The sequence below is a fragment of the Phoenix dactylifera genome, chromosome 6 (assembly GCF_051530095.1).
Source record: "Phoenix dactylifera cultivar Ajwa chromosome 6, Ajwa_hap1_PhDact_Kaust_v1.1, whole genome shotgun sequence".
Classification (NCBI taxonomy): Eukaryota; Viridiplantae; Streptophyta; class Magnoliopsida; order Arecales; family Arecaceae; genus Phoenix; species Phoenix dactylifera.
Window position 1 is genome coordinate 33,156,796 of NC_143195.1, and position 16,750 is coordinate 33,173,545.

Genomic DNA, 16,750 nt, shown 5'->3' on the forward strand with positions numbered 1-16,750 from the left:
TTTTATCAGTCTTCTTCGACTGAAAGTATTTGTGCCCAGAAAAACTGCTTGATTCTTATCTTAAATTTAAGAATAACCTCATTGGTGCCACATGTTAAGAGACGTAGATTTATTTTTTTTAAAAAAAATCTAATTTATATCATAATATAGAACTTATATAATTACACGTTGAAATTACAGAAAATTTTTAAACTATTGCTCAGCTGAATAGTATTATAGCTATTTTAAAATAAATTTTATTATTATTTTTTTAATATATTTTTATATATTTTTAAATTTTTTATAAATAATTTCCGTAAAACTCTATTTTGACCGGATGGTTTTAGGGCCCCCCACCCCTCTCTTCGTATTAAAAAATAATAATATACTAATCTCTTTTCCTTTCCTTTCTTAATTCAGATAGTATACAGCAGACCTCGTAGCCTCCGTTATCCGGAGGAGATCGAAGCGGTGGAGCGAGGGGAGGGCGAGGGTTGAGCGGAGCGAATAGGAGAAAGGAGAAAAGAGAGGAGAAGAAGAAAAAAGAATTAGAAAATGGCGGGAGAAACTGTCCGGATAACGGCCTCAGCCACCTCCTGCTTCCATGGCTCCCGCCGGCCGGCCCTTCTTGCTTCCCATCGCTTACTGGGGCCAAAATACTTCCTCACCTCCGGCCTCCGCCGAGCCTCCTCCTCTCACCTCTTCGGCGGCCTTCGCCTGAGGCCCAGTTCGACGACCCCGACGTCACAGGAGAGGAGAAGGAATCCCTCCGTCGTCGCCATGGCTGCCGATGGTCAGTCTCTTCCCCTGCCCTCTCTCTTTCTCTTCTCAGCTTCTATGAGTTCTATCAGTAGCTGTAGTTTCTTGTCTTTTATTTCTCTTAAGACTGTAATGAGTTGTATGGGGGTCTTGGATAAGGATATTTAGTGCCCGTATTTCACTAAACAACACAAATGTTAGTAGAGATGCATATAATGTGGGATGCATTCAGCATGTTTGTGTAAATGATTCAGAAGCAGAGCATTGAGTGAGCAGTAGAGTTTCTAGGTCTTAAAGTCTTCTTTCATATTAGGAATTGGGGTGATATTCCCATTTCTAGGAAATTCTTGTATGATAGTTGATGGAGAAAGAGATGTAGGGATTTTTTTTTGGGGAACTTGCTCAGCGGTCCATTTATTGACCGAACTTTAACATTAAATCCCTGTTGACCGGTTGTTAAACAACCGGTCCATATATATTTTAACATTGCTTTATGGGACAAAAATGCCCCCGCCTCTCCCATTCCCACCGAAGAAGGAGAAGAAAAAGGCAGCCGCCGGCCACGGCCCACCCCCTCCCGCGCCTGCCGCCGGCACGGCCCACCCCCTCCCGCGCCTGCCGCCGGCCACAGCCCGCCCCCTCCCGCACCCGCTGCCCCCTTCCGCGCCGCCGGAATTACCTCCGCCCCCACGGTGGGGAGGTGCCAAAGAAGAGGAGCCGCTGCCCCCCCCCGGTGGCCCCATCCTGCGGCCGCCACCGTCCGACCCCCTTCCGTAGCTGCCGGCCTCGCGAGAGGAGAAGGAAGAAGAAAGAAGGAGAAGGGAAGAAGAGAAGAAAAAAAAAAGAAAAAGAAAAGAAAAAAAAGAAAATGAAAGAAAAAGAAGAAAAGAAAATAAAATAAAAATAAAAATAAAATTAACTGTGTTCCTAGACAAGCTAACTGTGTTCACAGACAACTTAACTGTGTTCACAGACCTGGAGTCGACCCCTTAACAGCACGAGTCGACCCCTGCTCACCTGGAGTCGACTCTCAGGCTTTCCTAGACAACTTAACTGTGTTCCCAGACAAGTTAACTGTGTTTCCAAACAACTTAACTGTGTTTCTAGACAACTGTGTTCCTAGACAAATTAACTGTGTTCCTAGACAAGTTAACTGTGTTCCCAAACAACTTAACTGTATTCTTAGATAACTGTGTTCCTAAACAACTTAACTGTGTTCACAGACAACTTAACTGTGTTCCTAGACAACTGTGTTCCTAGACAAGTTAACTGTGTTCCCAAACAATTTAACTGTGTTCCTAAACAACTGTGTTCCTAGACAAGTTAACTGTGTTCCTAGACAAGTTAACTGTGTTCCCAGACAAGTTAACTGTGTTCCCAGACAACTTAACTGTGTTCCCAGACAAGTTAACTGTGTTCCCAAACAACTTAACTGTGTTCCTAGACAACTGTGTTCCTAGACAAATTAACTGTGTTCCTAGACAAGTTAACTGTGTTCCCAAACAACTTAACTGTATTCTTAGATAACTGTGTTCCTAAACAACTTAACTGTGTTCACAGACAACTTAACTGTGTTCCTAGACAACTGTGTTCCTAGACAAGTTAACTGTGTTCCCAAACAATTTAACTGTGTTCCCAAACAACTGTGTTCCTAGACAAGTTAACTGTGTTCCTAGACAACTTAACTGTGTTCCCAGACAAGTTAACTGTGTTCCTAGACAACTTAACTGTGTTCCCAGACAAGTTAACTGTGTTTCCAGACAACTTAACTGTGTTCCTAGACAACTGTGTTCCTAGACAAATTAACTGTGTTCCTAGACAAGTTAACTGTGTTCCCAAACAACTTAACTGTATTCTTAGATAACTGTGTTCCTAAACAACTTAACTGTGTTCACAGACAACTTAACTGTGTTCCTAGTTAACTGTGTTCCTAGACAAGTTAACTGTGTTCCCAAACAATTTAACTGTGTTCCTAAACAACTGTGTTCCTAGACAAGTTAACTGTGTTCCTAGTCAACTTAACTGTGTTCCCAGACAAGTTAACTGTGTTCCTAGACAACTTAACTGTGTTCCCAGACAAGTTAACTGTGTTCCTAGACAACTTAACTGTGTTCCCAGACAAGTTAACTGTGTTCCCAAACAACTTAACTGTGTTCCTAGACAACTGTGTTCCTAGACAAATTAACTGTGTTCCTAGACAAGTTAACTGTGTTCCCAAACAACTTAACTGTATTCTTAGATAACTGTGTTCCTAAACAACTTAACTGTGTTCACAGACAACTTAACTGTGTTCCTAGACAACTGTGTTCCTAGACAAGTTAACTGTGTTCCCAAACAATTTAACTGTGTTCCCAAACAACTGTGTTCCCAGACAAGTTAACTGTGTTCCTAGACAACTTAACTGTGTTCCCAGACAAGTTAACTGTGTTCCCAGACAACTTAACTGTGTTCCTAGACAACTGTGTTCCTAGACAAATTAACTGTGTTCCTAGACAAGTTAACTGTGTTCCCAAACAACTTAACTGTATTCTTAGATAACTGTGTTCCTAAACAACTTAACTGTGTTCACAGACAACTTAACTGTGTTCCTAGACAACTGTGTTCCTAGACAAGTTAACTGTGTTCCCAAACAATTTAACTGTGTTCCTAAACAACTGTGTTCCTAGACAAGTTAACTGTGTTCCTAGACAACTTAACTGTGTTCCCAGACAAGTTAACTGTGTTCCTAGACAACTTAACTGTGTTCCCAGACAAGTTAACTGTGTTCCTAGACAACTTAACTGTGTTCCCAGACAAGTTAACTGTGTTCCCAAACAACTAGACAACTGTGTTTCTAGACAAGTTAACTGTGTTCCCAAACAACTTAACTGTATTCTTAGATAACTGTGTTCCTAAACAACTTAACTGTGTTCACAGACAACTTAACTGTGTTCCTAGACAACTGTGTTCCTAGACAAGTTAACTGTGTTCCAGACAAGTTTACTGTGTTCCTAAACAACTGTGTTCCTAGACAAGTTAACTGTGTTCCTAGACAACTTAACTGTGTTCCCAGACAAGTTAACTGTGTTCCTAGACAACTTAACTGTGTTCCCAGACAAGTTAACTGTGTTCCCAAACAACTTAACTGTGTTCCTAGACAACAGTGTTCCTAGACAAATTAACTGTGTTCCTAGACAAGTTAACTGTGTTCCCAAACAACTTAACTGTATTCTTAGATAACTGTGTTCCTAAACAACTTAACTGTGTTCACAGACAACTTAACTGTGTTCCTAGATAACTGTGTTCCTAGACAAGTTAACTGTGTTCCCAAACAATTTAACTGTGTTCCTAAACAACTGTGTTCCTAGACAAGTTAATTGTGTTCCTAGACAACTTAACTGTGTTCCCAGATAAGTTAACTGTGTTCCCAGACAACTTAACTGTGTTCCCAGACAAGTTAACTGTGTTCCCAAACAACTTAACTGTGTTCCTAGACAACTGTGTTCCTAGACAAATTAACTGTGTTCCTAGACAAGTTAACTGTGTTCCCAAACAACTTAACTGTATTCTTAGATAACTGTGTTCCTAAACAAGTTAACTGTGTTCACAGACAACTTAACTGTGTTCCTAGACAAGTTAACTGTGTTCCTAGACAAGTTAACTGTGTTCCTAAATAATTTAACTGTGTTCCTAAACAACTGTGTTCCTAGACAAGTTAACTGTGTTCCTTGACAAATTAACTGTGTTCCTAGATAACTTAACTGTGTTCCCAGACAAGTTAACTGTGTTCCCAAACAACTTAACTGTGTTCCTAAACAACTGTGTTCCTAGACAACTTAACTTTGTTCACAGACAACTTAACTGTGTTCCTAGACAAGTTAACTGTGTTCACAGACAACTTAACTGTGTTCACAAACCTGGGGTCGACCCCTGCTCACTTGGAGTCGACTCTCTCAGGCTTTCCAGAGAGCTGTTTTTTGCCTGATTTCAGGGGTCGACTCCAGCTCTTTAGGGGTCGACCCCAGCTCTTCAGGGGTCGACCCCTAAAGAGCTGGGGTCGACCCCAGCTCAGCATAAGTCTACAATAATTTTCTAATAACACTTAACTGTGTGCACAGTCGAAATAACTGTGTTCTGGGGTAGAATAAGTGTGTTCCGGGATGATTTAAATATGTTCCAAGCTTATTTAACCGTGTGTCATGTTAGATTAAGTGTGTTCCAAACTTATTTAATTGTTCCAAGCTTATTTAACTTTATTTTTATTTTTTTATTTTTTTCTTTTTTTTTCCTTTTTTTTTTCTTCTCTTCTTCCCTTCTTCTTCTTTCTTCTTTTTTCTCCTTCCGCGAGCTGGCGGCACACAGTTAAATTGTCTGCGAACACAGTTAACAGGACTGTGCACACAGTTAAGTGTTCTTAGAAAATTGTTGTAGAAGTGAGCGAGTCGACCCAAGATTTTCACAAGTCGACCCCAGCCGAGCAGGAGTCGACCCCAGTTCAAACTTTTTCTTTTCTTTTTCTTTTTTTTCTTCTCTTCTTCCCTTCTTCTTCTTTCTTCTCTTCCCGCGAGGCCGGCGGCGCCGGAAAGGGGCTGGGCCACGGCGGACGCTGGAGGAGGGCGGGCCGTGGCCGGCGACAGCCGCAGGACGCGGGACGGCGCCCTTCTTCCTCTTCTTCGGCACCTTCCCACCATGGGGGCAGGGGCGGAGGCATTCCCGGCGGCGCGGCCGCGGGAGGGGGCTCGGGAGGAGGCGAGCCGGGCCGGCGGCGGCCGCGGGAGGGGGCAGGCCGCGGTCGGCAGCAGCCGCGGCTGGGAGATTACAGTTTGGAAAGTCTCTGAAATTCTTCTTCTTCGGAAGGATGGGAGATCATGAGGGAAGGGGCATTTTCGGTATCTTATTTCAAAATAAAAAGGGCTCAGGGACCGGAAATTACAGTTTGGAAAGTTTCTGGACCGGTTGTTTTAGATTTAATTAACAAGGACTTTTTGTTATAGTGGAGTCTTTAGAGGGATGGGAAAGTCAATTACCCTTTTTTTTTATAAAAAAAATAGAGACTCTGCTCTGCTCGCTAACCTATCATCTCCAACTGATACAGACTCTACTAAACCATCATCTTCCAATATGAGCATTTAAACATTATTATAAAATATGAATATTTCTTCATTAAACTGAAGACAAACAAGTCATTTGGACATGGAAAAGTTTAATACCTACCACTAGACTTCCTACGAAACGGCTAGATACCATGTTCATTCTTGTTCTAGATGTTTATATGAAGTTTATGATGGATAAAGTGCTGCCATGCTAGTCCCAAGTATGGATGAACAAGCTGGATGGTTGATATTGATTGATAGGCAATAGTGGGAAGCATGTCAAGTGTGAAATGGATCCCAATTTGATATTGGAGTTAACATAGATGAAAGTTGTGAAAGAAGCTTGAAATATGTTTGGTGAATAAAGATCAGTATAGCGTACTCCAAATGGTCGAGACAAGGCTAGATCGTCATCCTTATAGCTTATTATTGTAAGCTATTTTTCTTATAGTTATGCTACCAGCAAATGTTTGATGTGCTAACATAAAACAACTTCCCATATCTATGTTGTTCATGCCTTCATTTATGCTTCAAATATAAATTTTGTCAGCCAACTTGATTAGATGTTGTTTTTTAACATGGTTGTTCTTATAAAGGTTTATTTGAGGCTAGCCTTGCCTCCCACCTCAAAATGTGGCTCCTCTAAAATGCCTTGAAGAGAGGTTTATATGAGGAGGCACACCTTGTTCCTCATCTTAAACCTTATGTGAGAAGCATTTATGTAGCATTGATAATTTGTAGTCCGTGGACAGGGAAGGATAGATCTTCTTTATTATTTACTGAATCATGGCATTCTTGTACGTTGACCCAGATGCCAAACTTAAGTGTGGTTAAATATATTGTGGTATGTTAACCAAGTCATGGATATTTGGCTTTGCAATATGTAATTCCTACCAAGCTTATAACCAAATTTATATATGAAAATTTCACTAATGTATCTGCATATTTAGGTATTTTCCACATCATAAATGCACATGGTATATGTGTGTGTCTATTTCATGATGCAAACAAAAAGCAAGTAAGAAAAGATAGTAAATGAATTAACATGTTGGAAACTTTATTTATTGTCTGTGATTTTCTCTTAAGAATTAGGAGGGGCTAATCTACACTTTTTCTCCCCTGTAGCCACCCCGTCCTCGGGGGGCTGAATCCAACCGGAATCAAATCCCTGCCCCCCTTACCCAAGTGGCAAGAGGTGATACCGTCCGAGCAAGAGCTTGGTGATGTTGTCTACGATTTATATGATGGCAAAAGATAGTTTTGAAAACAATAATTGCTTTTTTGTGGTATAGAAGTGATACATTTTTTAATTGGTTGCTTGCCAGAGACAAAGCGACAAGTACCACTGAAGGATTACCGCAATATTGGAATTATGGCTCACATAGATGCAGGAAAAACTACTACCACAGAGCGCATTCTCTACTACACAGGAAGGAATTATAAGATTGGTGAGGTACATGAAGGAACAGCTACAATGGACTGGATGGAACAGGAACAAGAGAGAGGCATCACTATAACCTCTGCAGCAACTACCACCTTTTGGAAGAATCACAGAATTAACATTATTGATACTCCTGGCCATGTTGATTTTACACTTGAAGTGGAGCGTGCTCTCAGGGTCTTGGATGGCGCTATATGCTTGTTTGACAGTGTTGCTGGGGTGGAGCCGCAGTCTGAAACTGTGTGGAGACAAGCAGATAAATATGGAGTCCCTAGAATATGCTTTGTCAATAAAATGGATCGCCTTGGGGCTAACTTCTTTAGAACTAGGGATATGATAGTGACGAACTTGGGTGCTAAACCTCTAGTAGTCCAATTGCCAGTGGGTGCAGAAGACAGCTTCCAAGGAGTTGTTGATCTGCTGAAAATGAAAGCTGTGATCTGGACAGGGGAAGAGTTAGGTGCAAAATTTGCATATGAAGACATACCAGATGATCTCCAAGATTTGGCTCAAGAGTACAGAAACCAGATGATAGAAACTATTGTTGAATTAGATGATAAAGCTATGGAAAACTATCTAGAAGGAATTGAGCCAGATGAACAAACTATGAAAGAATTAATTAGAAAAGGCACAATATCGAGCAGTTTTGTCCCAGTTTTATGTGGTTCGGCATTTAAAAACAAAGGTGTTCAACCATTGCTTGATGCTGTCATTGATTACTTGCCTTCACCAATTGACTTGCCACCAATGAAAGGTTCAGATCCTGACAATGCAGAATTTGTCATTGAAAGGCCTCCTAGTGATGATGAACCATTTGCTGGACTGGCTTTCAAGATTATGAGTGATCCATTTGTAGGGTCTCTTACATTTGTGAGAGTGTACTCGGGGAAGTTGATTGGAGGTTCTTACGTTCTCAATGCAAACAAAGGAAAGAAAGAGAGAATTGGAAGACTTCTAGAGATGCATGCTAATAGTAGGGAGGACATCAAGTCAGCTTTGACAGGTGATATTGTTGCTTTAGCGGGTTTGAAAGATACAATCACAGGTGAGACACTGTGTGATCCTGAGAAACCTATAGTGCTCGAACGTATGGACTTTCCAGATCCTGTTATCAAGGTTGCTATAGAACCCAAGACCAAGGCTGATATTGATAAAATGGCAGTTGGACTAATTAAGCTAGCTCAAGAAGACCCATCTTTCCACTTCTCTAGAGATGAGGAAATTAACCAAACTGTTATTGAAGGAATGGGGGAGCTGCATCTTGAGATCATCGTTGATCGACTGAAGAGGGAGTTCAAGGTTTGCAGTTTAACTGATAATAATTATCTTGAGTCCTAATTTGCATGTCCATGCATGTACATGCAAACACTGTTTATGAATTTGAAACCACATTTAATAGCTAAACTCCTGCATGCATTACAATTTTTTTTGTAGGAGTTCCCTGTTTAGTTGGTACATCTTTTTTCCTCCTCAGAAGTTTCTTTTCTTAGCTCTTCATTTTCCAAGTTTTGCCATATGCATATTTTTCATCATGGATTCCACTGCATAAACAGGTCGAAGCAAATGTAGGCGCACCTCAGGTTAATTACCGTGAAAGCATCTCAAGAGTTTCAGAAGTGCAATATATCCACAAGAAGCAGTCTGGTGGACAAGGGCAATTTGCAGACATTACTGTCAGATTCGAGCCCTTGGAACCAGGAAGTGGGTATGAATTCAAGAGTGAAATAAAGGGTGGAGCAGTGCCAAGGGAATATATCCCAGGAGTGATGAAAGGGTTGGACGAATGCATGAGCAATGGCGTGCTTGCTGGCTACCCGGTTGTTGATGTCCGAGCTGTGTTGGTTGATGGCTCTTATCATGATGTTGATTCTAGTGTTCTGGCATTTCAACTGGCAGCCCGGGGTGCTTTCCGGGAGGGAATGAAAAAAGCTGGTCCAAAGATGCTGGAACCTATAATGAAAGTTGAAGTAGTCACTCCAGAAGAGCATTTGGGTGATGTTATTGGTGACCTAAACTCTAGGAGAGGCCAGATCAATAGTTTTGGTGATAAGCCAGGTGGTCTTAAGGTATGTAAGAAAGCACCATATTTTGTCATCCTCTTGAGCGTGGATTACTTTTTCTGGTCGTTGCTAAATGCCTGTGGCAGAAGCCAGCATGGTAGACTCCAAAACCTGTAGATGAGATGACCACCGAGAGTTGCACACTTGTTTTATTCTAACTTTTTTTATAATGCTGCTAACATAATAGATGCATTCAATTAATTCAAGGGAAATAAAAAAACCAATAATACCGATTTTCATCGAGGATTATGTTCATATATTGCTTGGTTGTTAATTTCTTTCATCTTGTAGGTAAACTTCTTCCTTTTACTACTTAGTTGCACTTGCTCATTAATGCTCTAAAATAAGTACTAACTAGGCCCTTGCCAATACTTTTCAAATGCAGGTAGTTGATGCCTTGGTGCCACTGGCTGAAATGTTCCAATACGTAAGTACGCTTCGGGGAATGACAAAAGGGCGTGCATCTTACACAATGCAGCTTGCGAAGTTTGATGTTGTCCCACAGCATATCCAAAACCAGCTCTCCTCGAAACAGGAAGCAGTTGCAGCTTAATCCAGTTGATTAGGGGATTCGTGCAGATAAGCAAGGTTGTTGGAGCATCAAAAGTTTCAACACTCAAGTTTGAGATAAAAGGAGAACATTTTGTAATTCAATTACTTACTGAAAATGTAAAAAAGATACTTAGGCCCAAATTCATTGTTCTTGTAGTTCATAAAGATTGCTGGTCTCTAAATAGCATTGGTTTCCCCTGTATCTACTCTTTTCTTTCCTGCATTGATACTTGGACAATAACTTCAGAACTCGTTCGCGTTTACACTGCCCATTAGTTGTACTTATCAAAGTTTAAACACATCCACCAAACAATTGTTTTAACGGAACGATTCCAAATTAGCCAATTCTGAAGACCAAAGCAATAGTTCCTTATGCATCTTTACTGTCAGTACAGTACAGTGACTGATAGCAGTCGGCCAACTTGTTCTGTCTCTCCAACTCAGGCAAGTGTTTCTTATTTGAAGTATTATCGAACATTCTTAGGATGCAAATATCTTATATGGGTACGGTATTACTTGACCATCTTTCAGTGCTAAGTTTACTCACTCAGGATATTTGTTTCAAAATGATTACATCTCAAAATACAGTCCTGGTTTCGCACGAACTTAAATGGAGCAAGTGTTTTTAGATGCATTTTCTCCATCTGTATCAACATGAGGATGACTTTTCCTGTATATGCTTTATTGCACTAAAAATGATGAGAGAGAGAAGGGGTCTTGTGTTTGGATCAAAATACGATTATAAAGGCAGCTCCTTAACAGAGTTCATCTTGCCTTGAGGAGTACTGTGAGAACCGTCCCAGCTGAAGGCAGGGAGGTCTCAATGGATGCCGCCCGAATAAGGGAGCCGTCAGTCTCCCCACATCACGGAGGAGGCGAACTGTTGTGAAACTGTCTCCATCACGCGGAGCCGTCACGGAATGGCCGCGAGCTGCCCGAAACTGTAAGGACCCGTGCGGGCGTGGGTTTAGTCCCACATCAATTATTCGCTGGGTAGATCTTGGATACTTATACAGGATTAAGCAACCCAAATAATACCTTCCGGCTAGCCATTTTGGGTGAGGTCCTGAGTTGTTACAAATGGTATCAGAGCGGACTCGGCCCATAACCTATATGGATTAGGGGACACTGCAGCACGGATCCATTGGGGCTGACCACGGGCCAATCGTGGTGTTTGTGATTAGATTTAAATAGATTTGAACCCTTAGCCTGACGAGGACGTCAGGGCTTGAACGGGGGGAGTCTGTGAGGACCCATGCGGGCGTGTGTTTAGTCCCACATCGGTTATTTGCTGGGTAGATCTTGGGTACTTATATAGGATCAAGGAACCCAAATAATACCTTCCGGCTAGCCATTTTGGGTGAGATCCTGGGTTGTTACAGAAACTGCCGCCTACCTTGATTCTTGGGTGCCCTCACTCCTTGGTCATCTCAAAGTGAATTTCAGTGGTGGTATGTCGGTGGATGGTGGATCTGGAGGTATCGGATTCGTGATCAGAGATTCTTTTGGCGGGCTGGTAGCAGCCGAGGGGCGGCGCACTCCTGGGATCACTGTTGTAGTGGCAGAGCTTCGGGCTGCATGGAAGGAGCTGACATATGCGAGGAGGACGCTTGGAGTCGAGAGGGTGTATCTCGAAGGGGACTCTTTTGTGATGATTGATTGAATCCGAGGTGTGGATAGATATGGGGATGACCATCCTCTCATCAGAGAGACTCGTAGGCTGGTTCAGGAGATGGATGGGCTACAGGCAGTACATGTATTTTGTGAGGCGAACAGGGCAGCAGACTGGATCGTCTCTTTCGTCGCCTCGCATTTTGGAGATTTTCTATGAACATCTACAGAAGATATTCCCTCTCCTTTGTACTCTTTACTTTCTCGTGACCGGACAGGATGTGCTTAAGCTAGAGCTATATAAATTGCCGCATTTACCAAAAAAAAAAAAAAAAAAAAAAGCCGCCTAACTACTCCGGTGAGGGCGGAACGGTGCAGCCGCCACCTTATACTACTTCTTTTGCCCCTCCTCTGGCTCAAGGATCACCCACCCCGCCATCATCTTCCTCTTTCCTCTCACCTCCTCCACCGAAACCCTAACCGTAGCTCAACAACACCCGTCTCCAATTGCAGAAACCCTAGCCCCAATGGCGGAAACCCTAGAGCTCCTTTCCTCCACCTCGCGCTTCCTCATGCAGGTGATGAAACTAAGTCCAATACGGTCGACCATAAGAGATGAGATTTCCCGGCATCTCCTTGTCGAAATTTGCTTCAAGAATGGGCTGGCTGTGCCTTATAGCTTGATGTGCCTTTCCTTTCAAGCCTAAAAATCGGATCTTGGGCTTTCTTCCTGGGGTCGGCCTTGCAAGGATTCAATGTGTTTCTGTTGAATGGAAGCAGCTCATGCCAAGCGATCAGCTACGGAAGCACAAGTTCGAGGAGAAAGAAGCATGTAAAGAGCTTTTCATGATCAGCAGCAGAGCTTTCTCGCCAGCCATGATATGTTTTTTTATGGTACGCTGTCAATCACACGGCAACAAGATTAGAGAATAAAAAACTAAGTGGAAGTATAGGGATTGATCCGTGGTTCGCCTATATCAAAACCTCAACCCAGTCTATAGCACCATTTACCTTCTTGTATACATATATGGCTTGGCAAAAGACATACTCTCCTAGCAATCTACAGGCATTGTGGAGTAGCGGTCTCTTCTCCGCACCACATCTGCGACTCCGAACCAATTCAATCACCATAGTCGAATCCTTCTTGAGGAGGATATGATTCACATCCAACACCATCATCGCATAGAAGATGCTCTTCCATGCTACTCTAAACTCGGTGCAAGCAAGAGATGTATCAAAAATCTGTCTCCTTCCGCCGCCACTACTCTGGCATCGTGGTCTAAATCCCACCCGCCAGCCATGTATTCGGCCACCTCCTTGTCAGTCGTATACGACATGATAGCTGGTATGGCTCGTTCGAGTGGGGTGCTGCAGCCCAATCGGTCATAATCTTCGGAGTAAAAGATAATCATTCTGTGGCCCTATGTTGTCCACCGCTTGCTCCATGTACTTCTCCTCTTGGTACATGGGTATTTGGTTTAACTGGTGAAATTTGTGATCCTTCATGAGCGCTCAATATTGGTCCACCTACGTACTGAGTCGGCTTCAGTTTTTCGCTACCTCTCAGCATAATCTCGAACATGATTATGAATATCTTGTCGCTATCCATATCATATCTTCATATGCTAATGATAAAGATAAATAATTTATAAAAATCTCATTCATTGCGATTCTCGCGACAGGTAGGCTCGGTCCTTCCTCCTCCTCCTCGAGGTTGAATAGGGGTCTGCCCTGTTCTAAATGAGAAGAGGGCTTTCGGGCCCTCTTTTGGCGTCGGGCCGGGCCACTTGGCCGGCCCAGCGAAGCTGGCCCTCGCATCTATATTGTCAGCTGTGAGCAATTATTACATACTAAAGAAAAAAAATAGTAGTCCAAACGCTACCGGTTCGAAGAAAGTGCACCTTGAAGATATGGGAGGATTGGGAGTTATCCGATAAGACCATTACAACAACTTGCATGATTTGAAAGATCAGAGAGCTGGAAAACACGTACCGTTCGGACTAAGAAATAAATAGGGAAGCACAAATCCTAATTTCACTCGGAGCCCAATCTTTCCTAATTTTACTCGGATTCTGCCTATTATCTCTCTCTTTCAATAGAAAGATAAGACCGTTATAATCATTATGTAGAACAGTAGGAGTCGGTCAAATAAAACCTTGTTTCCAGATTCCGTCCTTTCCTAAGAGTAGTAGGAAACACTAGATCCTAACTTGATTCGGATTAGCTTCACTCTCTATTATATATAGTGCAAATTCGGGCCAGAAAATCCCATCTGATCATCATCTTTTCTTTTCGTTTTCTTTTCTTCTCTTTGTTCGCTTGGTTTTTGCTCGGAAAGTGGAACGATGCCGTGCTACACTGATGGAGATTGGAGAAGACTGGTTCGACTGCACTCAGTTCGAAGGGATGCTTTTCACTGTGAGTGCCAACGAGAGTGTAGCTGAAGTCGACCTCCACCCTACCATGAAGGTGACAGAGTTGGAGACCGAGAGCTTCTACGACCCAATCAGGGACACCATGGAGCATTTCCTCGACGTGTACAGCGACGGCACCGTGATCGTCGTGAAGATCTCAGTCTCCGGACGTGATATTAAGGAGATCATCCGTTTCCTTTGAATAATGCCGATCGGGTTGCAGAACCAACACACCCACTTGTTTTTTCTCTATTCTTAATTATCTTTTTCGTGTGTTTCATGCAGTAAAAGAGATACAAACGGAAGTCTGCTTTATAAGAGGAGATATACCTGAGTCTGTTTTGTAAGCTGATAAATGTACTTGGTATAAAGAATCAATATATATTAAATTGTGAGGACAGTGTTGTGCATGCGACTCTTGTAGTTTCTTTACCTGTAATCCTTCAGTAAGTTCAGTAAGTAGCAGTAAGTTCTGGTTGTTTTTTTGGTAATTGGTCGCTTTGACTGTGTGGCAATACATAGATATCAATTTGTTTTTGGTTTGTATATTAATGGTTTTGGTACTTTCACTACTGCTGCTTTACTTTATAAATTCTTGAATCTGCACGCATGGTTTGAGTTGTCCAGTTGCTGAAACTCTATGAAAGATGGCTGTCCGTTTGGAGACCATAAATTTTCTTGTTCGGATACAAGAACAAGCTCCAAACGAGGGCTGTCCTTCACAGAAAGCTAAATACTTATCGACCGTATGATGTTAAAATGCCCGTTTTCTTTTGCCATCTGATCTGCTACTTTCGATTCCATTGGTATTATTGACCACAGTTGGGTGAATTGGATCTTTTTGATGCTTTATATATATATATAACTTTTTTTTCGATTTCCCTTTTCGTTTTTCCCTGAATCTTTTGGACTCTCAGCTCTTCTCATTCTTATTTCATTATCTTAATGAGAAGGGAGGTAGTTTGACGACCATTAGCCTCAAATACTACGAGGTGATTGAAAAAGTTCCAGACAGCTGAAGCTAAAATACTTTGAGGTGAAGACATGAACTTATGTTTCAGTATGATCTCCCATACAACAATGACATTAAGACAGTGACTTATACCCAAGCAGCTCCATGACTCACCTAGATGTTTTTCTCTGATCATTCTCTACATGAACAAAACATAATTAAAAAAAAAAGTCTCTGGAATTTCGATTACCAGAAATATGAATGACAGTCAAAACAAACACCTAAAATAATTATATCTCAAGAAAGGACTCCTATAATCTCTCTCTCAAGATAAGACCGTTATAATCATATGGCAAACAATAGGAATCAGCTAAAACTGTATTTCTAGAGTCCGTCTTTTCTAAGAGTGGTAGGAAACAGATCAGATCCCAATCTTTCTTGTTTCCAAGTGAAACAAGAATTAATTAAATCCCAATGTGATGAGGATCAGATTTGATTCGTTTCTCCCGTCTATAAATCTTTATTAGAGTTTTGATTAAAAACAAAATTATTTTTTTTATTCCCTAAATTTTAGTTGTTTTAAATTCTTTAAAATACTTATTTCTTTTAGACGCCTCGTTCTTCTCAAAAAGAATGTTAGTTTTTGAAAAAATATGGTGTGTATTTTCGAAACCATTATATCTATTTGGTACTCCGAATAGAGTTTATAAAGACTCCTTCAGAATTAATTTAAAAACAATCTAATTTCTCTCTCATTTATTAGCGCTTTGTCTCCTCTGGAAAGTTTTTTCCTCAGACAAAATTCTTCCACTCTTTAAATTTTTTTTCTTTCCATTCTTTTCTTTTTCTGGATATCTGAAGGAATTGATTAGGTCAAGCCTCCTCAACGAACATGCAGGCTAGAGGAGGATTAGGTTGAACTAAGTTGTTGTACCTTGAGGACGAGATTGCCACTGAGTTGCACATAGAAAACGAATCACATTTTAGAGCAGTAAATATCACACGGCTCGATCCAGGTAAGCTTTTTTAATCTTCTTATTTTATTCTAGTAAATTATTCCTTTATAATACTTTTATAAAATAAAGATATAGCAGCTTTTAGGCAAAATATTTCGAACAATCTAAGAACGTGATCTTAATTGTACTAAAAATTGCTATATATATATATATATATATGTTTATTAAAATTTAATTGGATAGCATAAAATTAGATTAGTTTAATTGTATAGAAATTTGAAAGCCTTAACTTCATCTAGAAGGTTATTTTCTTTACAAAAATTAGTCTTTTAAGAAAGTTATATTGCCCTGAAAGTTGTGCAAACAGATTTTTTTAATTTTAAAAATGTACAAATTTTTTTTGCATATTTAAAATCTGTGTAGAATTTTCTGCAGCTTTGAAAATAGTGCAAAAATTTTCTGCAGATTAAAAATATGTGTAGAAATTAGTGCAGCTTTAAAATTCATGTAAATTTCTACAGCTTTAAATTCTGTGCAAACTATATTTTGCAATATTTAATTTTTGTGCAGAATTTTTTGTATCTTTAAAGATGCAGAAAAGTCGTGCATCTTTTAAAACTATGTATATTAATAGTTATTTTCAAAATATCTATTGCTGTTGCTTTGAAAAACATGCAGAAATTATAGAGTTATTTTACTTGTTACATTTCTTAGTATAGTAATTTAATTTTATTGTTATTATATCTCTTTATTGTATTTATTTCAAAACCTAGAAGTATATTATTGAAAGCCATTAATTAACTATTCAAACATATAGGGCTAATCCTCTTGAAAGTTGTGTTTGTAGAACAAACCAAGCAAACAAAAGTTCATAAATAACTTCTTTCGCTATAGGGATCATTGACCATCAACCTCTGATTCATGGATGTGATGATTTCAGGTGGATGGAGCTCA

The 16,750-nt window shown here is 40.6% G+C and overlaps 1 protein-coding gene across 2 annotated transcripts; it reads left to right on the top strand.

The window, feature by feature from the left end:
- Positions 1-376: 376 nt before the first annotated feature.
- On the top strand, positions 377-10,065 carry LOC148703232 (elongation factor G-2, chloroplastic). Of its 2 annotated transcripts, none has more exons than XM_088723772.2 (4): positions 377-772; positions 6,936-8,550; positions 8,805-9,317; positions 9,697-10,065. In XM_088723772.2, the coding sequence occupies exons 2-4, from the start codon at positions 7,183-7,185 to the stop codon at positions 9,862-9,864; spliced, it is 2,049 nt and encodes a 682-aa protein (XP_088579898.1). In that variant the 5' UTR covers positions 377-772; positions 6,936-7,182; the 3' UTR covers positions 9,865-10,065. The 2 variants fall into 2 exon arrangements, with proteins under 2 accessions (XP_088579898.1, XP_088579897.1); XM_088723771.2 differs by having other exon boundaries at positions 7,136-8,550.
- The last annotated feature ends 6,685 nt before the right edge of the window (positions 10,066-16,750 follow it).